Below are 24,930 nucleotides of genomic sequence, written 5' to 3'. Positions count from 1 at the left end.
TAGGATTTTGAGTCTTCTCTTAAATACTTCCTTCCTGAAGCGTTTCAAAACTGCTTTTTTCATGCACAATGTCACGTGCAGACACACTCAATCATACATTGATCTAAATATAGACTGGAAGGGTATTTTTAGGTAAACATGCTCGTACTCTATCGACACGTCTGAGTGGAAGTAAAGTTCTGCATTTAGATTACTGTGGTTATGAATTATCTATGGTCCGTGGATAGAAAGAATGGAACTAGTTAAATCGATGGCTTCAGTTTTGGTGGGATGTATTAGTTTGGCCATTGGCGTTAACGGCAAGAGTTCCTTCTGGCGGTAGGTGATGCAAGCTAATCTTGTATAGTATTTTTATTACAACCAAGTGAGGTTTGTGCCTCAATGATACATTTTCATGTGAGTAAACAACATGAAGATGCCTTTTTTATGGGCGGACTTTTAACAAAACATGAAACTTAGCTCGAGACAATGCAAACTGTTAAATGCAAAACGCCAAGCGTTTTTTTTTTGAAATTTGAACATTTCTGAGTCTCTGACCATTACATCCCTAATCAAGTTCTATTCATGACCGGTAGCGAGAATTCATGGGAATTTTTCTAGGCCTCAACACAATATGAGCTCGTGAGATTATAAAAAGTATTTAAATAAAGCTTTATTTATGTTTTCTTTTGGACATTTCATTATAAAAATACTCGTTGATAGTTTAGCCAATTATCGCTCTAACATCCCAAAGACTTCAAATAAAGTTCAATATGGTGTATACATAAGTCTTATTATCACCAAAGTCTACATATGTTTCGTCATTAGAATGGCATTCTATGCGACGTCTATGGCGTTTATTTGTACGTATGTTATCATTACATTGTTTCACGAATATATCAGTGCGATTGTCGGTGGTGAGCGTGGTACGTCTTCTGCGATCCCAATTATCCATGGCCATTCTGCAGATTACAGTAATCCTTCGGAGGGCAATGAAGCTGGACATGCCCAAATCCCTGTTCATACTCAACTATCTTGTTGGTGCAACATATCCAGCACGTCAAACCGCTGTAGAATACGTAACGTCTCCTTAAATTGCTCCAAGTTGCAACTCTTTCCCTGCCTTTGCGACCATATTGTTATAACTTCATTCGTCGGAGAATAGTTGGGAAAACAAGCTCTACTTTGTATTTTAAACACTTCTTCGATGGTGAGGCCAACCTCTCCAGCTAGACCAGTCCAATTGTTATGCAACGCACATGGAATGTCCATTAAACTACAAACTTCGAGGTACTTTTTCACGCCGATGCACGTCAAAGGATTGTACGCTATTCTTGTCGGTGAATACGGGCCATTTTGAGTTGCATCCTGTAAAAAGACGTGATGACATCAGACGTCACATCACAGCCCAATTATACAAACTATCTGGTGGATATAGTCAATTTCACTTAACTTTCCCGCTTAAAGAGACAGTGGGCTTGAAGTTCGAGCATGCGCATAACAATACAAGTAAATGAAGTTCGAAATACAACAGGCGGCGAAAGCAAAAGTTTGAGCAATGTAAATTTTGTGTACTTTAGGGAATACGATCAATTATAGTTTGTAATAATGATGAATGCAATTCAAAGTTCAAGACCAGCTGTATGATTTAGCGCACAACTAATATAAAACTTGTTCATTATGGACTGGTCGGGCAAAGTTCTTATTCACTTCCAGATTCAAATTAATATAACATCCGATCAAACTTTGTCCAATACATTCACTATAGATCAATGTTCATTGAAGATACGTGTGATGACCCCTACCTGAAACGTGGTGGATATTTGCGTTTCCTTTGACGAACGTGAGGACCTAGAACTAGAATTCGTGCAAGGTTCCATACGAATTTTCCCATGAAAATTTCGCCGTGAGCTTGACTCGTGCTCTAAATGAAACTCGATGATGAGCCAGCAAGACTGAAGAATGGCCTCTTTAACAATTTCATGCTCTATAATCTGAAATGAAGAAAACGATGACCATAAATGGTAGTGCTCTATTGAACGCAGAATTACCAAGTAATTTAAACAAGTGCGATGACTTTACGGAGAAATATTGGACCGACGTGTTTTTGTACTGAGCCCGTATTAGGCCATGGGCCCAATCGCAAAAAATCGTCTAGAAATAACATCGCAATGCGTCCACTGAGGAACCAGCTGAATTTTACAAAATAGGTAGTTTATTTTATATTTATCATTTCCCAAGGTATGTCAAATCTAAAAGTTGCACATTAAGGAGAAAATGAGCGTTGTTTGACTGCGTTGTTGTACAACGATGTCCGCCATCTTGAAACATAAAATCGCTACGCTTGCACATAGCCTATGAATTATCACACAGGAAATAAGTTATCAACTAAACATGTCTTTGAAGAAATGTGAAGTGCACCAGCTAAAAATTGTTATCACAAAGAAAAACATGAAAAATCTATGTGATAAAATGACGGCTTAGAATCATTCAATAATATATTTTCAAAAATATTTTAAAAGTATATATATCAACGTTTTCAAACTATTATTTCACCGAACAAATGAAAAAAAGGCATTTCGTCTCTGCTTGATTTGACCAAAAATCATCAATACCATGCTCCAAGTATATTTTTCTACTTCGGTTTGTTAATAAAATTGCTAAGGGCCTGCACAGACTAGATATTTTGTCGTCGACAACTTTCCGTAGTCGATAACTAAATGTAGTCGATAAACAACACTTTTGTGTGATTGCAGTTTCCCTTACAAAAAAGGGAAACCGTTTTGTTGTCGACAACTAAAATTTTACACGTTTAGTTGTCGAGTTGTCAACACAAGTCTATTTTTCTGTCTAGAAGCCTTCTTATCTTCGTCATTACTTGCAATATGAGTACAGATTGGGAGCCTTATCATACTGTATGTACAGTATACTAAGACAGTAGTAGTACAACGCTCAACTAGCAATTTCAAAACTACAACAAAGATGTCGTGTGCACTGTAAACAGCTGTGAATGTTGGACATGACTGACCAATTACAATATAAAAAGATTAATAACAGCAAAGCTCAAAAATTGAAAAAATGGACTCATAGCTCAACAAATGGCATAGCATGAGAAAGCAGACACGACATCTAAGATAGTATCTATCAAAATTATAGTTTAATACCGAAATAACAAATCGCTTTAGTTAGTTTGAAGCAACATCGATAAAAATAATTCATACAATATGTATTTCTTTTTTTATCGAAACAAAAAAAAGGGAACGTAGAATCAAAACTATTCAGAGTAGTATTTGAAGTAACTTTCGAGTAATAAACTCAAATTGAAAGGAAATGTAGCTTTGAAATTCAACTGGTAACTAATAATCTCACGTATACTGAATTACAAGTCGCCAAAATTGAAGATTTCGTATGTTGATCTAGTTTTTCTCATCGTCTCTATTTGCCTGTTCTGTTCTCTTAATTCTCAGCATTTGGACATTGCAAAGCCGACTTTAACAATCGTAATGGAGTTTGCAAAGTCCCGGTATGGATACAAATCACTCTGAAGAGCGAAAATTTTCAGCGAAAGACAAATTGTCAACGTGAAGATCGTCAATTAGCCCCCAGAATTTGACGCGGATTCTTACGCTATTTCGCTCTATTACATGGAAATTTTCTCCATTTAGCATTAATAAAAGTAAATATACAAGAAGCAAGTGCAAATGATGTTATTATTGAGTTAGCACTATTTTTGATATACATAACGCAAAAAACTCGTCATCTGAGTGAGCAACATCGGCAAGCTTAGTTGTTTGCTATTGTTTACCTTGGGTAGTGAAAGATTTTTCACCTTGACGCTATCTAATTGGTTGAGAGCAAGATTCTCTTTGCGTTGATTGGCTAAGACGTAAAAACATAACATCGATTTCACCTTTCTCTGATCATATATTCAAGATAAAATAATCGATTTTTCTCTTTAATGTGCAAGTTATACGATTGACATGCATGCTAAAGTTGATAAGTACTACTGGAGCAACTTGATGGTTAAAAATTTTTTTGGTTCCTTGATGGACGCATGAAAAAATCACAATTTTCGACGTGGGCCCATGGCCTTATGAGGCAAGGTTTGTAGCTACTGAGCAAGCGAGCTTAACGAAGCTAGGAAGTCAGTTGATGAATAATTTTCGCGATGCTTCTATTGTCACGTCCTTAACGATTGGAGGTAACAGGTAACAACCAGAACTATTTTACAAAGACTTACACAAGGTAAAGTTAAACAAATATTCAATGGATCACAAAATCACACACCTGTTCTTGATCACTTTTCAGTGTACAGCATTGGTCAATATCAACCAAAGAAATTTTCAAATCATTGGAAACACTGATGCTGTCTGGTAACGACTTTAAAACTTGATAATTCGCCTCTTCTTCCAATTTTTTGATTCTCTGAAGAAAATTAAGAGCATGCTGTCAAGTATGAAGATTGCTTTCAATTTCTACTACAAATGTTGCTATATTCATCTACGTTGAAACACCAAAAACTCTGGATTTCATTTTCGTCTGGAAAAAAGAATGGGTTGTGAAGAACATTTTTAGGTGAGTTGAATGGTTGGGTTTACTGAAAATCGTTCTGAAACGATACGTACAGTTTGCAGCGAAAGATTCCATTGGTCACAACAAAATCTTATCCTAATTAATATGCTTTGATAAGATCTCATTGATAAATGTTTAGTTAAGTTTGAACTTTTCTAATGTCAATACAACATCCTTTAACAATTTGGAAAAATTTCGAAGCACTAGAAAGTACTTTAGAGAATAGTCGTTTCTCTCAACTATAATTGTAACCTAAATATATAGCGACGGTTGGGGTTATGTGTCCGCAATACATCAGCATAGCTGTTTGTGTATTGAGTAAAGAAGTGTAGATTTCTTCCTAACAGACTTTATTATCCACCTGGTATAATCGTAGTAACCCCATTGAGTTATTGTATAGAATGATTACAGTCATTTGCAATTGACCGTGCGGCGTGCATAAATTAAACGTTTGTTACAGTTTCAAAACATGACTTTACTAACGGCTAACGCATTGTTGCTAAGGCATACGCGTTAAGTTATGGAAAATGTTGTTTTTATTTAATAAACAACCGTGACATGTCTAAATTTGGTAAGTATGGAAAGACGTTTGAAAACGTTAAACTCTATCGTTAGATATGAGACTATAAATTGGTATTGGTGAGACAGTGTGGCTTTGTCGTAGATTCGTAGAACGACACTTTGTTAATAACCAACGCTTTCTCAGGGTTACGCCTTAGAAACAATCAGATAGCTGTATAGCAACGTCAAGTTAGCTGTATAGCAACGTCAAGTTAGCTGTATAGCAACGTCAAGTTAGCTGTATAGCAAAGTCAAGTTAGCCGTTAGTAACATCAAGTTTAGAAACTATAACTAACGTTTAATTTATGCACGCCTAAAAATGGCTGTATTATTGAGCTTCTTAATTATTATAGAAATAATGAACTTGATCCAAACCGCTTATACGTCGACTAACTATAACAATTCCAATAATTAATTAAAAACAAAAAATCTTATTAGTTAAACTTTCTCCAGCGCAATCTTACCTCAAGTGTACGGAAGTCGTTCTTCTGGAAAAGTACGACTTGTATAACTAAAATTTGTCCAACCATAGGTTTTGAAGAGAATATAACATATTGAATTTCCTTCGTTGAGCTACTTTCAGGTAATCTGGGTAGAGGAAGTGATGGAGGTTGATCAACTACTCGAGGGAAGAGCGGAGGGGGAGTCTCGTCGGTGCCGGACGGTCTTGGAGGAGGAGGAAGTGGCGATGTGGGTGGTTTATTCTTGGTTTTAGGCTTTGGTGGTAGGGGTGGCGCCGTAAGTCTGGGTGGTCTGGGAGGAGGTGATTGGGGCAAATCAGAATACTGTGAGTGGTTCTGTTGTTCCATTTTATCTTCTTTGGTTTTCGTAAAGCTGCGCCAGTTTTGATAAACGGAAGCGAGATGAAAAACGTTAATGTAGGAATGGTTTAAACGTGGTGTCTTTCTCTCTTCAGGTAAGTTCATATATATATACTTGCACGGCCGCATTGGCAAATTAAAGTATACGTTTTTTGGGTTCGGGGACAAGCTAGACGCTTTATCGTGTTCCTTGGAACTCCGACATGTCGTCATATCGATGAATTTTGAAGAGTTCTTCTTTTCCAGCAAATCGGAACTTTCTGTTTGCTTGTTTTCGAACTGTAATCTCAAGTTATTTACAATTTTCGATTTCCCACCTCCAATGCGCATCGCTTTCAAGCATCCCTGAATCGTCTGCCATATTTCCTTATTTTGATCACCTAGGATGACAAAATAATTGTCCACCTCGTCAAAAACAAGAAGTTCTTTATTGCTTTTCAGGGTTATTCCGTCGCCCGATTTCGTGAATGGGTAATCCAAAATCTTTCGTAAATGTGGTCCACGTCCCATTAAAATAATGAGTCTGTCTCTCAAAATGTGTAAGTCAGCAAGAAGCGGGTCTTTGCTGTTCGTTTGTCGTACTTTGATGCGGTAGCAAATCACTAAAAGCAAAAACACATTCATCAACTCCCGTAAGCCGTAGGCAACTCATGCTAAATGAATGATTCATATACCATACCTTTCAAATATTCTCGCAATTTTGCTTCCATCGCTTTCAGCACAGAGACGCTTTCCTTCTTTGCCTCGAGGAGAACAAATTCGTTGGGCCGCGAAGCTTTAGCCATGACAAGTGAGTAAGTATTAGCCGAAATATTAGGCTGTTGTATGATCCAGTCATTTGCCTTGATTAACATGGTCACCTCAGCAGGCCTTAGCGCAGGGTCGACGTTTCTCAAAACAAGACGCGCTGAAATAAACAGTTAAATAAGACACATCAGGATTATAAAAATTATGAAAAAAATTTAAAATTTTCGAGTTATATTTAAGAAAGGCAATCAAAAGGTTTGCCAACATTCTTCCTTTAACGATTTAATGACTAAGTACAACCGGTTGTTTTAAATTATTCCATCAATTGGTAAATTACATTTATTTTCCAGGTTTATTTCAAAAGAACATTATCTAGCTTTCTTGTTTTCATACTTCACGTTTCCCCACCCTATTTAATTAATGTGTAATAACCGGAAGTAATCTGAGAGTTTCTACATTTCTGCTGATAATTTCACCCTAGAAGAAAGGTCTATTTTTTAAAAAAACTCCACGAGTAATTGACAAATTTCTTTCAATTAGGTGTTTAGGATCTTACTTTTTTACTAAATATAACATAATTTGGATGTACTATGAAGCCACCCAAATGTTCTAGTAACGACTTCATAAATTTTGTTCGACCTTGCTTACATATTTTCGCTATTTGAGAGAAAATGGTGTGTAAGGCTTGGAGTCAATAATGCTCAACTATTTGCCGTCAGTATTTTTTTAATGTGTGAATATGCAATGTAACGTCAATATCATCAGAAACAGACGACGATCAATTTAAAATAGTTTGTCGTCCGTGTCTGATGAATAAGGAAGCAATGAATGGGATGAAAAAAGTAAAAACTACGATTTATTAATGTTGATGTTGATATTACTAACATTGTTTCTTGTACTATTTGTGCAAATTACTATAGAGTATACACACAACAGACCCCTAAGATCTGAATCGAAACATTAGAAAATTGAATTTTGAATTTTATATTTCGAATTGTTCACAACTTTGATGAAAGCGAAAGTAACATAAGCCGCCTACGATAGATATTGGTTTCAAAGACAAAAATATTTCATCGGTATATAATTGTGATCTAACTTCTGAAAGCAAATTTTACCTGTATTGTTGTCGTCATAGGATAATTGAACATCACATTTCCTGTTCTCTACACCCTAGATTTGGAAGGAAGTGATGTATTAGAGCTTTCAATGTTGCGATCGAATTGACTTGTCACTGGGTAAACAAAAAATATTGCCTTTAGAGATTTCGTAGTTAGAGATTTCGTATTTTGAATTTACTTGTCCTTGTGTAAACAAAAAATAATGTCGATAGAAGTTTCGGTAACGCAGTCAAGTGAATTGGTCAAAAATGTATTTGCGCGAATTTGTGGTTAAAAATCAACATTGGAAATCGTATTTTATCTTCACGATAACCGAAAATTGTTCAATAAATGAAATTAATGAAGTATTTATTCCCGTTTTCGCCTAGATAATAAGTTCTTTATCGATATGTGTTTGTATTGCGTCACTTTCATAATGCACTTGTCACCTGTGTTTACAAATTGACTTCTATATTCCTTATGGTTGATCGCCAAATATTTCATTATCTCATACATTTTATGTGGATAATTATCAAAATATTTGGCTTTCATATTGTACAACCATTCATAACAAAAAACCAAAAACCAAAAAGACGGCAGCCTAAATAGGGAACGTTTCAAGGAATATACCCTTGACTCGAAAGCCGTGCCTCGTTCGCATAATTCACAATGTTACATAATTGTAATATTTCATCTCAAAAACTGTTTCGCACTCCATTATAATATTCGCGAGAGTCGACTGTTTCCTACTTCACAGACATTAATCACGCACCTTGAAATTAACTTTTGATATGACATATCGCCATCACTTTATATATAATAACAATGTTTTAATGACTGCTCTACGATACCTTCGTCGACGAAATGTAGTCCTGAACTAAAAATTGACCGCTCATTTTCGAATTCCCACTTTCAGCAATCCGGTTATTTTGCTGCACCATCGCTAGGTGTGGATGTGTTACTAACTTTATATATTTCACCCAAGATAATGAAACAAATGATGTATACAAACAGTAAATTGTAATGTGCGATGGATGACAGCCGCTTTAAATATAATATGTCGACTAAAATAAGGTGGCGTGGGAGTAGCGATACGTCATATTATTACTGATCTAGAGCTCATATCATATTCATGTAGAGGCAAGCGTTGGAAGTCAGCAAGGCAACTTCTCTGCTTCTTGTGTCCATCCACATTCCTAAGACGCTCAAAAGATAAGCGTTCATGGTGGAAAATCGTGAGCTTTTCTAAGTCGACAGAAATTCCACCAAGTATTATTGTATCTTTAATTGTATTTAATTACACATTTCCACCACCCCCACAGATTAATAAAGTGTTATGGCATTGTCAAGTTCATTTCTAAAGTTGTGTGATACATCTAAATATGGGTGTTATACATTTTGCTCTGTCGACGGGGAGGTTGTTCATTGAAATAGGAGACAAAAGTACTTTGATCATATTTGAAAGGTTATCTTGTACCTCTTTGTGAAAACAATTTCGACAATTTTTTCTGGTTATTTTTATACCTGGTAATATAAATATAAATGAGGTCTTAACTCCCCTTCCATTGAAAGTTCCATGTCTATCTCCATGGTTTGCAAATGTTGTGCCTGGCATTGAAATTGAAAAAATCGTTCATTTCCTTTTTGAAGTATTTTTGTTATGGTGCTACCTTAGAATAATACTTGTAAACTATCTCTGTCTTTTTTTTTAGTGTGCAATAGTCGAAACCTGAGTTAAAAACTGATGTTCATCTAATTATGGTGAAGCTTTTTAGCAGAGCTATCGGTAAAACTTGCCTAATATGATCATTTGTATATCATCAAAGCCAAACTTTCTTGTAGTTGGTTTTTTCGAAGAGATGTGTGCAGTGTGCTGCTATGAAACTTTGTCATCGATGTATCAGCCTTGTACAAGCAAGTTATGAAATGGTCTAAAATAAAAAAAACCTGTTTTGTATACCCTAACTTAAAATTTGTCCAGTATGCACATAGCACAATTAAAAATAAACTAAAATACAAAGTGGCCAGCGCGTATATTTAGACAGCTATGCAAATATTTCGGTTTCCAATCATAGAAAAAATAGGTACGCTTTGTGTAGATCAGTGGGAAGCTGATAAATCTGTAAAATACAAATTATGTATGAATCTACTAATTGGTACTGTTCATGTTCTAACAATTGTGTGACTGCAAGAAAATATCATGCCTGCTGTTACATTTTTGCTATAAATACATTGTTATACATAACAACGGTAACTCCAAATATTATTAGCATTTTGATTCAATGTTTCAACTTTATTTAATCATCATCAGGAATGATAATATTACATGGCGTGCAGTATATATACAGACTCTACGCATTTCGATCTAGTTAACTGAAGATAGATACATAGCTCTCTCCAAGCTTTAGTGCCATGATTAAGTTCCAGTATTTGCCTGCAGATTGCAAGTGCTTCTTCTAATAGAAGGTTTGACCAATCCGTGGTCCTGTGTATGATGTGCAGTTGCTTAGGCGGAAGAGAATAAGTCAAATAATTTGGCATTGGGTTTGTCCTTGTTAAGTTGTAAGAGATAAGTAAGATGGGTAAATTGTTTCGTAGCTGTTGATGTGTTTCTAGATTCCTGCTTCATTGTCCTCACTAGAATGTTCGTGTAGTGTAATATGATATCGATGTTGGAGAACATACCATTGAAACACAATGGCAACTCCAATTAAACTTTGAAAACAATTTAAGTTGAATGTTTTTTCTTGCTTGGGAGATATGACTTATGTGTAGTTTGTAAAGTAGGTATTAGCTTGTCTTTTCTTAGTACTAGTAGGAAACACTGTTTTGTTTACAAGATTGTCGTTTTCATAATCAAATGTATTTTGTCTCTATCTATTGCGTACTGTTAGTCTGTTACCATAAAACAATAATGAATAAATAATATGTAAATATTTAGGATGTGATTGTATTGTGTTTACGAGAGTTTTAGTTGTGTGAAATTTATGATCAGTGATATCGATGAAGAAAAATTGGTAATTTGGGGCCAATATTCATGTTATATGCATGATAGTTGATAAAAATTAGGCCTCATCAAGTTCCTTTGAAATCCATTGTTTTTTAAGAAGTAAAACATGCGTAAACGAATATACCCTCCCTCCTTCCTCATACAACTATCAACTTTCCTTCGTCCGTTAAATTAAATTTCCAACAACTTTGATTGCTAACCAATAACTCAACTTTTGTCTATTTTTTTTAACAACCAAACAAATGATATGACTGGTATATGATTGTTCATTACATACGTGCAGGAAGTTGTCGAACTTTTCGTAAACTAGTTAAGATTTTGGCATAACAAGTTATACCGTACAACAGTAACGAAATTTTTCCTCATCCCACCCAATTTTAACATGGCGTTTTAGATATCTCACAGCAGGAATATATGTATATTTGTTCTATGATTTGCATTTTATTACTACGCCTCACTATTGCAAGGTCAAATAATTTTGAGCAAAGTATTGTAGCAAATTTATGGCAACAGCAGTGAACGACCTGCAAATTTCAACAAACTATATTTATGATATACGACTGGCTTCGTACATGCATTAAGCACACTTTGTTTGTAGTTGCCACATTCCGTATAGACTTCCGTAGCAGCCTGTTTGAACAGCGTAGCTCACTTAAAATGGTTTGTATAGAAGCCCCATCGTGTGACTTGTTTATGACTTGCATACAAAGCCTATGTAATGTATGAACACGTATGAACTGACTGCGTAGCATAGTACGTATAAACACTGGCTTTATTGGCTTTATTGAGTATGCCTATAGCGTACTTTGCGAATGCCACACCTCAATATGACGTCACGATGGCTGCGGACAAGATTAATATACCGTAGACTAATGTTTTAGAATACTTTGAAATTTAAGACACTTTTGACAAATTTTCTCTTTTCTCTGACAGCAATGGCATTTTACAGATATGGAGAGTAGATGACCTGTATCAATTCTTTATCATATTCCACTGAGACTAGACGAGTTCCGCAATGGTTATCTTTTGCTTCCTGGTTTAGAAAATGTTGCCAATTACTTGATTGGAGATACACTGATGCATGCGGGCTCATACCAAAAATCACATCTATAATAAAATACTTAGAGATATTTCTTAAACTGTAATTGGTTGATTTTAGTGCACTGTAAAAAGAGTAATTGCAGCGTAAAAAAGTTGTAACTGCGCTGTGAGAGTCTAATTGCACTGTAAATACTGTAACCTGATTGGCTGTAAAGCTGTGAAAGCCAAACAAGCTTCTCAATTCAAAAAACCACATTGTAGCAGTTGTGAGCAAACAATATTTCCACTGAATTAAAAATAGTCGAGTGAAATTGAAAAATTACAAAACTTTGCACAGAATAAAAACACAAAAGCAAGGACTGTTAAAGCAAAGAAGGTAAATGTTAATAAGAGTCAGGCCGCGCAACGAGGCTTTCTGTGAAGCAAAAGAGAGTTACAAAGGTAATCCAAAGCAAAATTCGTGCAATTTTGAAAACAAGCACTCGTGAGTTTTTCAAAGACTTCAAATTGCACCCGGACTCGTGCCATTTTGATCGTCTTTGAAAAACTCACTCGTGTATGTTTTTCTCAAATTGCACTGGAAACCATGCTATTACATATAAAAATCAGTAATAAACGGCTTTTTGAGAAAAAACTCAAAGTATGTTATAAGCAAGTAATGTTATCGTTTTTTGAGCAATTACGGCAAAACAGTAAACTTGTCCTTTGGAGACTAATGGTATTTTGTTGCAGTCTTTGAAAAACCCTATTAGTTTGTAAGTTGATCCGTAGTTGAAATCGAAACTTATCATACCTAAACTAATTATTTAGTATATAAATATAAACATGCACGAGTGATTTTTTTGTTGCGATGCCAAACTTTTATAAACATTAACCACTAAAACAAAACTTATCACGCACGGAGCTATCGTTTGAAGCAACAAGACATTGACATTAAAACAATGCATTAAACAGAGCGCTTTTCTTTCACTCGTTACCAGTCATGTCTTAGATAGGGGCATGAATACGGGGAGAAAATGGGGGACCTCGATTTTCATGTGACAAATTCCAATCAAAGATACTAGTTGCTTTTGAGGAAAAAATCATTTCAGAACTGCTACTGTTGATGTTAAATATTTCTTTCTCTGATACTATCAAAAATGCTATATGTTATTTTAAAATTGAGGCCCGCCCTCAGTCCCCTTTTAAAAAAGTCGGTCCCAGAACGTAGGACACTACTAAATTTTTTTTGGAATGTGCGCTACTGCATGAACTATTTACATGAACTGCCTAAAGATGAATTTTGTATTGGGAGATTTGGGAGCGAGTTAGGAAGTATCGTTATTTTTTGTGGTCCGTCCATATTCCGTATATACTTATTATTACTATATGTATTATACTCAGACGGATGATGCGTGAAAACGAACTATCCATGCAAACTCGTCTTAATACACGAACTATTCAGATAATTTGTCTTTACGGATGATTCATCAGTTGCCCCGTGCTTACACTCTGAAGAAATTGACGAACTATGTTTTACACTACGGATGATGCATCTCTAGTATAAATCGGGCCAATGGCGCTATTCAATTGTGAATTCTATTTTTGGAGCGTATGAGTCCGTGTATAAGTTTGTTGCCTTGCAAATATATAAATGGTAGTTTAATTTTTGTCTAAGGGCCTAATTCTATGGAGGCGAGCTAGCCCGATTATTTCAAGGGATTAAAAGGAGCCAAAACATCAAGGTTAAAAATTACAACTGTATTCGAAGCACTGCACGTCACTCCGGTTGTAATTCTCAAATTATGGCAAATTGGTTGTTTCAATTTTAAATTTATTGAAAAGTTGTTAAATCAGAATATTGTGAAATTGCTTGAGAAGATTTATTTGATGATAAGTATTGAATCGTTCTTTTCAATTTGCCATAATCATTTAATGCTTGGCTGAACCCGGCTACCGGGCTCATGTACTCAGCCCCTAAGTTGTTAATAGTTGATCGCCTGCTTTGATAAAGTGACTCAGTGATAAAGAAGTTGCCGATAAGAGGGAAAGACGAGTTTTTGCTGCCATTCAACAACTTAATATTGTGGAGCAGTAATGAGCTAAGGCTTAGGATAACGAACACCACGGTTTTGAAGAAGAGCGCTAAAGTTTCATTGGTATCTCAATTAAATATTGACGGTGTAACAGTCGAAAAAGGTCTATTGGCTTGGTCAACATGACCTCGCAGTAGCGTGGTTTCAATCGACTTATGGTGGAAGATATCTTGATTTAACATTTTCCGTTCACAAGAATTGAAAATGATTCAGCCTTTGTAACATAATACAAATAATCTTTATAACATAATACATATTAGAAAGGAAAGCAAATAAACTTTGGGTAAACTTTGCGACACGTAAACAAATAAGAAAGATTGACACTTCCATAAATGGGCATAAAAGACCATTTTTAGGTTCTTGACGTCTTTCACGAATCACGATACGTCGTGTTTGCTAAAGTTCTCTAACTATTGATTTGTGAAGAGTGCATATTCATTAAATATCATTCATTATTCTCTCAATAATACTCGCAAAAACGGAATATCTTCAGTGCCACAACTAAATCTTAAGTCGCCGTTTCGTGAATAACAGTTTCGTGAATAAATATAAGTCTAATTAAAATCAACAAGATTTTCCCAAGTTTAATTTTTTAATATGAAAAACAACGATGCTATAAAACTTTGACTCAATGGTAGGTATTCCCTTCAACACCAACAAGCCTGCAGTCAGCAGTTTTTACCAACGATTTACATCGTTTGTGGAAATAATCATCTCCTCTGAGCGTGACTGTTAAAGCTCCACATTCAAATGTCTGAAATATTGTTTAGATCAGTGCCTCCCCCGCTTCCCCACGCTTTAAAAGCACATAACGCACGAGCTAAAATTATAACCGTCTATGGTGATGTAAAAAGATTAAAATTGCAGTGTTTGCAGTTGTATAACTTCGTTGTCTTGCGCTATTTGACGTTTAATCGTGGACGATTTCTAAAGAATTTTATAAAATTTTCTAAAGAATTTTAAACTTGGGAAAATCTTGTGGGGTTATATTTAACATGTAAAATATTTGAAATAAGATGTGACGGAAAGTAATTACTGTCAATACCACATTCATTTTGCGCGTAATGTTGCTAAATTAGTTCACAAGGTCAAATTTTCATCGCAAAGTTTATTTATTATCTAGTCACAAGACGTATTTGCATCAATATTGATTTATAATTTGATTTGATGATAAATATAATTGGCAATGAACATTTGGACTTTTAAACGCAGAATTACGGGTATAGTTTCGGCACAGTATAGTAATATAAGTAGGGCCACTTCGCTGTGCAACTGACTGCTGTATATTTGATTAGTTTACTGGCTGCCGTTTCGCCATATAGTCAATCCTGTTGGTCACCACCAAATGCGATTTACTGGCTGCCAATATGGTAATCACATGTGTGATAAGATATGCGCGGCACGAAAAATTCAGTGGAGTGGCCCTACTGTATGTTCTCTATACTGTGGTTTTGGTAAATTTTATGAAAATTGTGAAAATTGTAAAAAAAATTGAAAACATACTTAAGCCACTTTTGGTAAGACTTTTAGCAAAAATGGTTTTGAAATCTAAAAAAATTTATTGATAATGTAATGTACAGCAACAGTCTAACATAAAATCGTGAAGTTTGATGGCAGAGCAGGGCACTTGTACATAATTGTATTTAAAAAGACATTCCGTAAAGAACAAAACATGTACGTACTTCCTATTGGTAGCAAAAACTTTACGCCAAATATATAAATCTTTTCACTTTAACTTTTAATATGACTGTATTCAAATCTATCCATGCGAAGGCAAGCGTGGTATGGTTCAATGTTCTCATACGTGGGTGACAAAGAAGTCTTTAGTTGACTGTAGTATAGCACAAATCACTTTTCAGACCTAAGTAGATCCTGTAATGCCATCATGGTATCTACACCAGAGTTTCGCTGGAAATATAGGAAGCAGAAAGGTGTTTCAAATTTTTTGTATTCTTTGATAATTCGTTAACATATTGTCACAATATTTAAATATAAAGTCCAGCAAACTGTCTTATAAGAGCCAGAAAATTGAAATGTATATTATATTTGACATATTACTGGATGAGGTTAAACATGATATTAAGAATTAAGTAGAACGATCGGGGTCAATGTTTTCTGCCGAAGTAGTCTGTATTTTTTTGGTTGAAAGTGTAGCCATGGATTAAATTTTTCTGTGCACTTATTCTCCATAATTTGAACTAATTTCAATTTGTGAAACCGAATTTGATTCATATCACGAAGAAAGATGTGCCATTAAGGCCAATAATACATTTTGGGCTTTCAGTTGTCACATGTTAAAATTACGTCACCTTCAAATAGTTTTCACCTTACGTCACCTTGAATTCTTGATCGCAATTCGAAACATTTGAAAATTTATTGAATCGTTTTTATCCTTGCCTTCGGGAGCACTACAACAACATGTGCAATTGTATAATATTAGATAAAAAATTATATCACATGTATCTCCGTACGCAAAGCTTTGCTGATCACTTGATGGAACTTTTAAAAGTAGATATGATTAACATGTATAATTAGTATTTTCAAAACAAAGAAAATGTAAAGCTTCTTAGCTGAGCATTTTTCGTTACAGGGGAAACATTAAATGTGATCTCACGCGATCAATGATTGGAATTCTTTAGCAGGTGAAAAATTCGCTAAACATCTTCATACTCACAACCTCTGTAGCTACAATATCAAATTTTATTAGAATAGTTTTTGTTTTGTATTGTTTATAGTCACTAAATCATGATGGTTTTATAGCATTTTTAAATTGTATTTATTGTTACTGCTCCATCGAGCTGAGTTAAATACTTAATAAGGATATATTTACAGAAAAGTCTTCTATAAATATAGCCTCATTACGTATCTAATTCTGCTCGATTTTGAAAATAGTGCGAATTAAGAACTTTCTTTTGATAAGCTAAATTCATTATTCAAGTCATCGGAAAGTGATAGCCCTCTATACTTACTATACGTCGACGAATCGGCGCCTTTTTAAATTAAATCCATTACTCCAAAAGGGACATTTATCAAACAATTGGATGTATACTATATTCTGTGTATGGATAAAGGCCGATTTATGCTGCGCGCGACGTGTCGCACAGTAGATCTTACGTCATTGCGACTAAAACGGAAGTATATTTTGATGGCGCGTTTGCTTGATGTCGCGTCGCGTGCATTCAAAAATTTTGTAACGTCGAAGACAAGTTGTCGCGTTGTCGCGCGTTGTGATTGGCTGAAAGGCTTCTTTCGGGGGGAAGTTCTTGAGTTGTTTGTCAATACTGAATAATGAATATCCAATTACCAACACAAGCACAGAATAGATATATACAGAAGCGCCACTCAGCAAAAAATCTGTCCCCTACTTGTACCCAGTCTTAAGCACCCGTTTCGCTCATTCTAAATGGGTATTACTCAGAGTTCTAAATTTTAGAATGCGGAAGATAGCCAATTTAGATTGCTTTCTGTGCTATCTAATAATGGATGCGGTGTGATGTTGTTGTACACTATTCTACATATAAGGATAATAATATCTGTGATCGTCGCCATTTTTGTTTCCAAACATACACTGAAAATCTATACCAAGGATTATTTAAATACAATGAACAACAGACCTGAAAAGTATAACAAACTTTCAAGAGAGCAAATTGATGCTCTTAATTACTATTTTGAGAATGGCATGAAATCTACTCTGTGTTTTGAGCTGATAAAAACAGCCGCCGAAGAAACGTCGTTGTCTGTGGACAAGGTCAAGGTGAGAACGATCTCTTCTTTAGTCGTCCACCGTGTCCACCGTCTTTTAAAATTTTTTCTGTATGCAGTAAACCAACTACGAAACCAGCGCCATCAAATCAAAGCCATAAGTATCTCAATAACATCCCTAAATTTGTATTTCTACTCCACATTAATTTGTATGAAGTTCTACTTTAAACTTTCCTTTTTCAAAAAGCACATTCTTATAACGTATTGTGATATACAATGGACATTCTTTATGTACAGAGTTATAGGCTGTGAAACACAGTAACTGGTGCAGCTTTATTGTAACACTTGATGTTATAATGTCAGTAAAAATTTCACAAAATTTGTTTGATACTGCATGTTTTGAAATTATTCAAAAGCTTCTTCACAACTGACATTATGCTTTTTTCAGAAATGGATAGGCAACAAAGCTGCTTCTGTCAAAAGAAAATGTCAATCTAATAATTCGGTGTCACCACTACCCTCATGTAATCCACCAAAAGTCCCCAAACCACCACCCAGACTACGGGGGTCAAGCGGATATAATCTATTTTGCTCAGAATTTTTTAAATCAAGTGAATGAAATATTAAATCACTTTAGTATAATAAATTAGGGTTTAAGGAATGTTACCCACAAGAATTCACTATGATGAAAGCCTTGACAAATTTATCCATTATTGCAGATGAAGTAAAGGGGTTGTCTCACCTGAGTGAAAAAAATAAATTGGCTTCTGTCAAATGGATTGGTTTAGGAGAATCCGAGCAAAATAAATACATACAGAAAGCTAATGACATGAAAAACAACCCAGTGACATTAGATGATGCTCAAAGAACAAAATTGGTTGATCAGCAAATGAAACTTTTAGCTGAGGAGGTAACAGTCGTTTTAATAATTTAATTTTGCAATGAATAGCAGAGGTAGCATTCAGTAATTAGAATAAATTAGAATAGGCTATTGATTGGGGAGACTTTAGTCTCTGGAAATGTACATAATTCATGGTATTCTGATAAAGGAAGTTTATATTGCCTTAACATTGGATGCATTTTTAATAGTGTTATGTTGAGTAAAACTCTTTGTTTTGGGCATGTATTTTTTGTGCAAACATGGTTGCAGTGATTACCAGATAGAAAGTTATTTCTTATTGCAAACTTGTTTTTCTTTTGGCATGAAATTTGACTTGAACGTCATCTGGCATGAAAATCTTTTTTGTATTCTGGTTGTGTGGAATGTATCAGTTGAACTGTTTCATAAGGCTATGAAAGAATTAATGAAGAAATGATTTAATAATAATAAACTATATTTAATGGTAGTATGAAGTTTAAAGTTTGTGTGAAATTGAAATTTTATACAGTTACTAAATGCTGTGAAAAGTGATTGTAAAATTCTTTTGGTTCCAAGAAGATTAATCACTGAAGAGATGATTGTTGTTGCTGTTGTTGTTGATATTTTATAACAATATTTGTACTTCACTGTCTTAATCACAGATGTAATGCAGACATATATGTCATATAATTTGGGATATGTAGAATAGTGTTTGGACAACAAAAGATTCTGTTTAATTCTCCATCAGTAATGATGATCATTACATTAGCATTGATGATATAGCATTACATTTGTAGAAATAATAATTATCATAGCAATACCAACAACAACAGAAACTATGTATAGTAAATAAAAAATAGTGGCAATAATAATAAAAACAAATGTCATCTCATGCCATTTGTTAAAGTCCATATTGTTGCAAACTATACATAGCTTTTTGCAGTACTTATGCCTAATGTAACCATTATCAGTTATTTTACTTTCCTTTTAGTTCAGTTACTTGGAGTATCTTGGTTGCCAGGCCAGCTGCTTACTGGTGAATGGAAAAAAAGAACTTTATGTCCTTGGTTCATCAGGAGGAAAAAGATTTGTTCACAATGAACCAGCAGTTTTGTGCAAGTTTCAAGCAATGTTTGGTAAAGAGTAAAAATTTTGCAAAGATCACAAATTCGTAATAGGCATAAAGTTTAACTTCTGTTGATATGTCAGCACCAGTTTCATGGATACCAGTTACTGGATGGTAGTCAAGTACATACATATGACTAAGTTTCAGAGCTTTACTATAATGTCATGTTACGTATGGTTGCAAAATGTTCATCCCATCTCAAAATAGCATATTTCTAACGGTAAATATTAAAGTATTTTGGTATCCGATAAAGTGGTATGTATATAATATCATGAAACCATTTGCTACACTGTGTTTCACGCCTTTTGGCAATCACCAGGTGAATGACAGTTTAGTTGATGCTTTATTTTACTTTTATGAATTTATATTTTGCTCAATCTATAAAGATATTGAGCACACTTTTATAACGAAAATTCACAAACTATAATTTTATATTGACAAGCCTGCTTCGTGATTTCTCACTCTTCATTAAATTCTCTAAAAAGAGTGAAAAATCACGAAGCAAGCTTTTTGGGATAAAATTGTAGTTTGTATAGCTAAAAAAAAATTTGTATGCTATATTTGGTAGATGTAGACCGAGAAAAACAGAAATGGACTCATGAGGATGTAAGAATGCTCTTTAACAAGAAGTATGGTAAGTTAATTTTTTATTTATTCTTGTACGCAGGTCTTCACCATTGAGAGTGACGTGATCATACAGGTGTAATTTTAACCACCACAGGCCTGGATAAAGTATTTCACTCTATGGCTGCAAGTTTAAAAAAAATCTTTTTTGAAAAAACTTTTCATTAAATACTTTTGAAAACAGTATAATGTTGTTAATAACAGTTATGTACAAAGTTTGCCTGTATATTCCTGAATGGTAGTGTTTACCTTACAGTGATATTTTAATTTTACCTTTTGATACACCTGCATAAAGAAATCTTCTCTGTTTTTTAATAAAAAGTATATGGAAGATACAAAATTTTTTCCTGTGAGTAATTTTGTAAAAATTACCCTTTTTACAGTCATGTTGTTAAGTCATTATGTTTGTTAGTTCTTGTCAGTGAGCATTTTTCTTAAAGGTGAAGCAAAAGGTGTGACTGGTTCTCGCGTTCCATATCTTTCTGGTGGTTTTCATGTTGAAGGACTACCAGATAACATTCGCCTAAAGAAGCCACGACAATATGGCTCAAAGGAAATACAAAAAATCATGGACTGCCAGGATAGTATTTCCTTCATTCTTGAAACATCAGAAGGTGCACCTTTGCAAGATTTTGGTGAAGACTGCAAGGAATTGCTTAGTAATGTATTCGGAAAATGTGACTTTAAAGTATCAAAAGATGTGGCGGTATTGGATATTAATGAGACACATAACATTTCTGAAATCAAAGAAATAATATCAACACACTGGAAAGTGTTATGTCCAGAAGCTTTGACAGAGTTAAAAAAAAAAAATTGAATGCATATGTGTCTCAGGCAAATCATTTCGTTTTGCCTGTGTACTGTGATGATGAGGAAAGTCAGTTCTGGCTTTTTTCATATACGGGATCTCTACAAGCTCTGCACCAGATAAGCGCAAGAGGTAAATTGACAGGATGTTGGCTAAATCATGAGTCAGGCAATACCTTCCACCTTATTAAAAAAAAGGAAACAATCTTTGGAAAAAATATTATTAAGGACAATGGCAATGTAATTTTTGAGACTCATAGGTTTACTGATTATACCCAAACCTTCATATTGAACAAGTCCTTTGAAAGGAAAGTTACTCAAATTTTATCAAAACAGGGATACATATAGTTTTCAATTTCACACCAATGAAATTGTTTACAATGGTAATAGGTAGCACTGCAATATGTGCATTGTAATCAACTCAGTTTTCAGTTTTAGTTGGATTGTAGATAAGCCAGCTTTAGTTGGATTGAACATGTATTTTTAAAAGGTAATATTCTACTATTCACATATAAGCCATGCAGAATGTCTAATTCTATAATTAAAATTTCGAAGATTAAAGCCCAAAAGTAAAAACTACATTATATAGAAAAATATTTTTTTGAGGGGGGGTTCTACCTTTCACCTACACAAAGACATGCACAATTCAATGGATGGGCAAATAAGATATCATATTTGTAAAAATAACTGTAATAATTGAGATACTTATGCATTAGTAAAAAATATTTATGTTTGTGCAACCAGAAGAAATAGCTTTGGACAATTGAGTTAATTTCTCTTGCTGGCGTAATGCACATGTTTCTTTTATTGCAGGGAGAGTAGTTACTTTATGTAGCAAGATGCCAAAGTCTAAGCAGTCTTGTTGACTTAGGTTGTTGTCAATACTTCCACATAAAGCTTTGACTTCATTAAGATTCAGAAATACTGGCACCCAAACTTTTTTGTTTTCTTTTTGTTTCACAACAATAATGTTTTGAACTCCAAGACCTCCATGAGCAAATCCACAAGAATGCAACAACTCTATGCCTTCCCATATCTTAATTAATAAAGATATCCACTCGGCAAAAGTGATTCCATGAGTATAGCACAATCCTTCCAAGGACATGTACACTCCAGTTCCTACATGACCATAAAATTTTGTTATTAAAATGAATGGCTTTTCATCCCGACAAATACCAATTAAGATTGGAAAACATGGATGAGATGGTAAGCTAAGAATAGTTCTTGCTTCATCAATGACATCAAACTCAGATTTCCTCACTGCAACTGCCATTCCTCTAAACCAACATAACTCCATGCTATCAAAATTCCCATTTGGGAATGAATATGTAGGCTTCTTTGATGAGGAACGTAGCAATTCCGACCGATTGATACTCATGCAATCAGGTAATCCACATAGCATTTTATTCTCAGTTGAGCAATCTATGAAATGAGACAAGAAAATAAAGTTTGCTCCATGTCCAAGGTAGTTCTTCTCAAGATGGAAAATCATTCCCACCAAAAAAGGTTCTCAATATTATATACAATTAACAACAAAAATTAAGCCCTTCCTCAAATTATTCTTATCGTGTGCCTCTGAAATTTATGTTAATTAGGGACTGCGCTAGCTATTTTAAACCATACCATTTTCCGTATGACATTGGTTAACATTTTCAATGGCGTCGATGTGGCTAATGCCAGAATAAAAGTAGACATGATTGCTATGAATTCGCTTCACCGTAGGAAAACACTTTCGTACAATGAACCCACACTCTCGAACAGATATACTCTTATATTTATTTCTCAACACTTTTAGAACATCTGAGCATTTTACGCGACATAAGGAATCTTGATGAAACAGAGTTGACAACCTATAATAAAGTCATATATAACGATTAAGGACACAAGCGACTGCGTTCACGGATCACCGGTTGACAAAAAACACCACAAGTGGAGACATTCTCACCAATTTGCACGAGCTTCTCGAAAGTGAGACGGTTTATGTTTTCTTCTTGATGCATCTTTTTTCGGCATTGCTTCAACTCAAATGACATAAATGGGCTTTAATATGGACGGGCAGTACAGTTTATAAGAGTATGCAACATATGTGAGTAATGTCCATTGTCCATATATAAAATAAAAACAATAGTACCCGCTCGGTGATTGGTCTATAGCCGTGTGTGCATTAACCTGTGCAAACCGACTTCAACTCAACCAATCAAATCAATCTATTAACCAAAAAAAAATTGCATATCGATGTAAATTTATCTGTTTCGAATTATTGTTTCGTATCATTGTATACAAGAGGTAAAAACTGTTTTTCGTGTTTGCACCATTGCACTGGCTTATGCAAACCTTGAAGCCGTTTGTGGGAACTCGAGCAGATGCAATCGTGCAACCCAAGACCTTCGGTCTCCTGCTTGCACTGATCTGCTCTCAAGTTTTCCCAAAGGTCTCATTGGTTTGCATAAGGCAAATTGTATTTCTCAGATGATATATGGGAATATGTGACGAAAAAGATCTAATAAATGCCCTATATTACATTAACACTTTATACATATTAAACACCCCCCCCCCTCCTCCTTGCAACGCTACTTACTAATAAAGTCCCGTCCTCGATAGACACCCACCACCTTCACAACATTATCTTTATGATATATTAATTATAGTGGGTTCACAATTTGGCTTATAAGAAGTTTAGTTTGTCTTAGTTTTGTTTTATATTTGTTCACACAAACAACTAATATACACGTCTCTCTTTTCATTTCGCTGCACCACAACATCTAGAATTGATTAAACGCCCTGGCCGTTGATAAATTCATTTACGGTACCAACGAACACTCAAAATAAAGCAACATATATATCATAAATGAATTCCACTTTTAACATTTCGAAATTAGAATTCCGCTGCGTCACATTTTCACTTTACGGTGCTTTTTGTGAAATAAACAGCACCGCATAATCAATATCATCGAGCATATGTGATTGATACACAAAGTATGCAGTAGCCAGTAGCAATGTTTTGTTACAGCAAATAGTTGACAGTTGTGGCTTTAAATTTTTTAACAAATTATGTTTCAAATAAAATATTGATTTTTTTAGTTAGTACAACGACCCTTATAGCATGGACCTTATTAGTAGCAGAGTATGTAGCATCTTATAATAAAAACAACCCCCAAAAAACCGATCACGTTCTTTTCTTAACATCAGAATGTTACTTTAGAATGTGATTGTAGGGAGGGTTGGTATTGCGTAGAGAGTATTTGAAGCTCACGGCAAGAATGCGTGATACGTAATACGTGCAATGATTACCGTAGGCGTGCAACGTGACAAGAGTGTTCGATCTGTAAAATGACTTACGTGTTCTGTGAAATGGCAACAGTGCTCAGTAACGCAGATTAATAATTTTGAGTTTTATATTATTTCAATCCAAACACGTATTCGGATTCATTTCTCATTTACCTCTTACAGCGGCAGTGCCATCAAGGGTGCCGAATCAGACCGCACTCTCTCCTCAGCATCGTTTCGTTAGCTTGAACATCGGTAAAGTTAGTCATCTGTTTGGAGTTAATCTCGAGCAAAATATGAAACATGGGAAGGCTTGTAACGTTAAAAGACAAATTGGATGATTTAGACGGACAAATCATGAAATTCGGTGTTTTCAAAAACTCGCCCCAGACCCCGTTGATCAACTGACAAAGCTTTGGATACGTCTCGGCTATTTTATATATGATATAAATGCTCACAATTTTAGATGAATTGGGTTGGGCAGACAGAGCTAATTGGTTGGAATATATGTCGCATATAAACTCTTACTTGTAAGACATTGATAAATAATAAAGAACATAGTTCTCTCACAATTCAACGACAGGTCAAAACTTCCGGTGTTGTACAGAAGAAGAGAAAATGACTGTGCACTAACATGACGTC

The 24,930-nt window shown here is 34.8% G+C and overlaps 3 protein-coding genes and 1 long non-coding RNA gene across 5 annotated transcripts; 1 reads left to right on the top strand and 3 right to left on the bottom strand.

Moving 5' to 3' along the window:
• Nucleotides 1-627: 627 nt before the first annotated feature.
• LOC124448482 lies at nt 628-8,850 on the bottom strand. The gene is made up of 7 exons (XM_046999498.1): nt 8,629-8,850; nt 7,796-7,850; nt 6,613-6,840; nt 5,577-6,535; nt 4,267-4,404; nt 1,785-1,973; nt 628-1,347 (listed from the first exon to the last, which is right to left on the bottom strand). The coding sequence occupies exons 1-7, from the start codon at nt 8,716-8,718 to the stop codon at nt 1,006-1,008; spliced, it is 2,001 nt and encodes a 666-aa protein (XP_046855454.1). The 5' UTR covers nt 8,719-8,850; the 3' UTR covers nt 628-1,005.
• A 6,610-nt stretch (nt 8,851-15,460) lies between these two features.
• On the bottom strand, nt 15,461-16,984 carry LOC124449368. The gene is made up of 3 exons (XR_006949367.1): nt 16,873-16,984; nt 16,213-16,311; nt 15,461-15,811 (listed from the first exon to the last, which is right to left on the bottom strand). It is a non-coding gene; the product is annotated as an uncharacterized LOC124449368 (long non-coding RNA).
• A 317-nt stretch (nt 16,985-17,301) lies between these two features.
• On the top strand, nt 17,302-21,600 carry LOC124447780. The gene is made up of 5 exons (XM_046998780.1): nt 17,302-17,657; nt 18,325-18,515; nt 19,456-19,600; nt 20,159-20,224; nt 20,655-21,600. Exons 2-5 carry the CDS (start codon nt 18,435-18,437, stop codon nt 21,029-21,031), a joined length of 669 nt encoding a protein of 222 aa, XP_046854736.1. The 5' UTR covers nt 17,302-17,657; nt 18,325-18,434; the 3' UTR covers nt 21,032-21,600.
• Nucleotides 21,481-24,492, bottom strand: LOC124447779. Of its 2 annotated transcripts, none has more exons than XR_006948822.1 (3): nt 24,463-24,492; nt 22,645-22,871; nt 21,481-22,443 (listed from the first exon to the last, which is right to left on the bottom strand). XR_006948822.1 is itself a non-coding variant. In XM_046998779.1 (3 exons), exons 1-3 carry the CDS (start codon nt 23,032-23,034, stop codon nt 21,734-21,736), a joined length of 1,005 nt encoding a protein of 334 aa, XP_046854735.1. In that variant the 5' UTR covers nt 23,035-23,219; the 3' UTR covers nt 21,481-21,733. The 2 variants fall into 2 exon arrangements, 1 of the variants encoding a protein (XP_046854735.1); XM_046998779.1 differs by lacking the exon at nt 24,463-24,492 and adding an exon at nt 22,967-23,219.
• Between the last annotated feature and the right edge of the window lie 438 nt (nt 24,493-24,930).

The sequence above is a fragment of the Xenia sp. Carnegie-2017 genome, unplaced genomic scaffold, assembly GCF_021976095.1.
Source record: "Xenia sp. Carnegie-2017 unplaced genomic scaffold, XeniaSp_v1 HiC_scaffold_23, whole genome shotgun sequence".
Taxonomy (NCBI): Eukaryota; Metazoa; Cnidaria; class Anthozoa; order Malacalcyonacea; family Xeniidae; genus Xenia; species Xenia sp. Carnegie-2017.
This window is presented reverse-complemented; position numbering and strand designations above follow the sequence as displayed.

Bases quoted from the DNA above. Each gene is read 5' to 3' on its own strand.
- LOC124447780 (XM_046998780.1), top strand. From the start codon at position 18,435: ATGAAAAACAACCCAGTGACATTAGATGATGCTCAAAGAACAAAATTG. The intron at 18,516-19,455 runs GTAACAGTCGTT...CTTTCCTTTTAG, and splicing joins TGAAACTTTTAGCTGAGGAG to TTCAGTTACTTGGAGTATCT. The intron at 20,225-20,654 runs GTAAGTTAATTT...TTTTTCTTAAAG, and splicing joins GCTCTTTAACAAGAAGTATG to GTGAAGCAAAAGGTGTGACT.
- LOC124448482 (XM_046999498.1), bottom strand. From the start codon at position 8,718: ATGGTGCAGCAAAATAACCGGATTGCTGAAAGTGGGAATTCGAAAATG. The intron at 6,841-7,795 runs GTAAAATTTGCT...TGTTTATTTCAG, and splicing joins CTATGACGACAACAATACAG to CGCGTCTTGTTTTGAGAAAC. The intron at 1,348-1,784 runs GTAGGGGTCATC...GTCTTTTTACAG, and splicing joins AAATATCCACCACGTTTCAG to GATGCAACTCAAAATGGCCC.
- LOC124447779 (XM_046998779.1), bottom strand. From the start codon at position 23,034: ATGCCGAAAAAAGATGCATCAAGAAGAAAACATAAACCGTCTCACTTT. The intron at 22,872-22,966 runs GTGAGAATGTCT...ACTTTATTATAG, and splicing joins CGAGAAGCTCGTGCAAATTG to GTTGTCAACTCTGTTTCATC. The intron at 22,444-22,644 runs GTATGGTTTAAA...CTCATTTCATAG, and splicing joins CCAATGTCATACGGAAAATG to ATTGCTCAACTGAGAATAAA.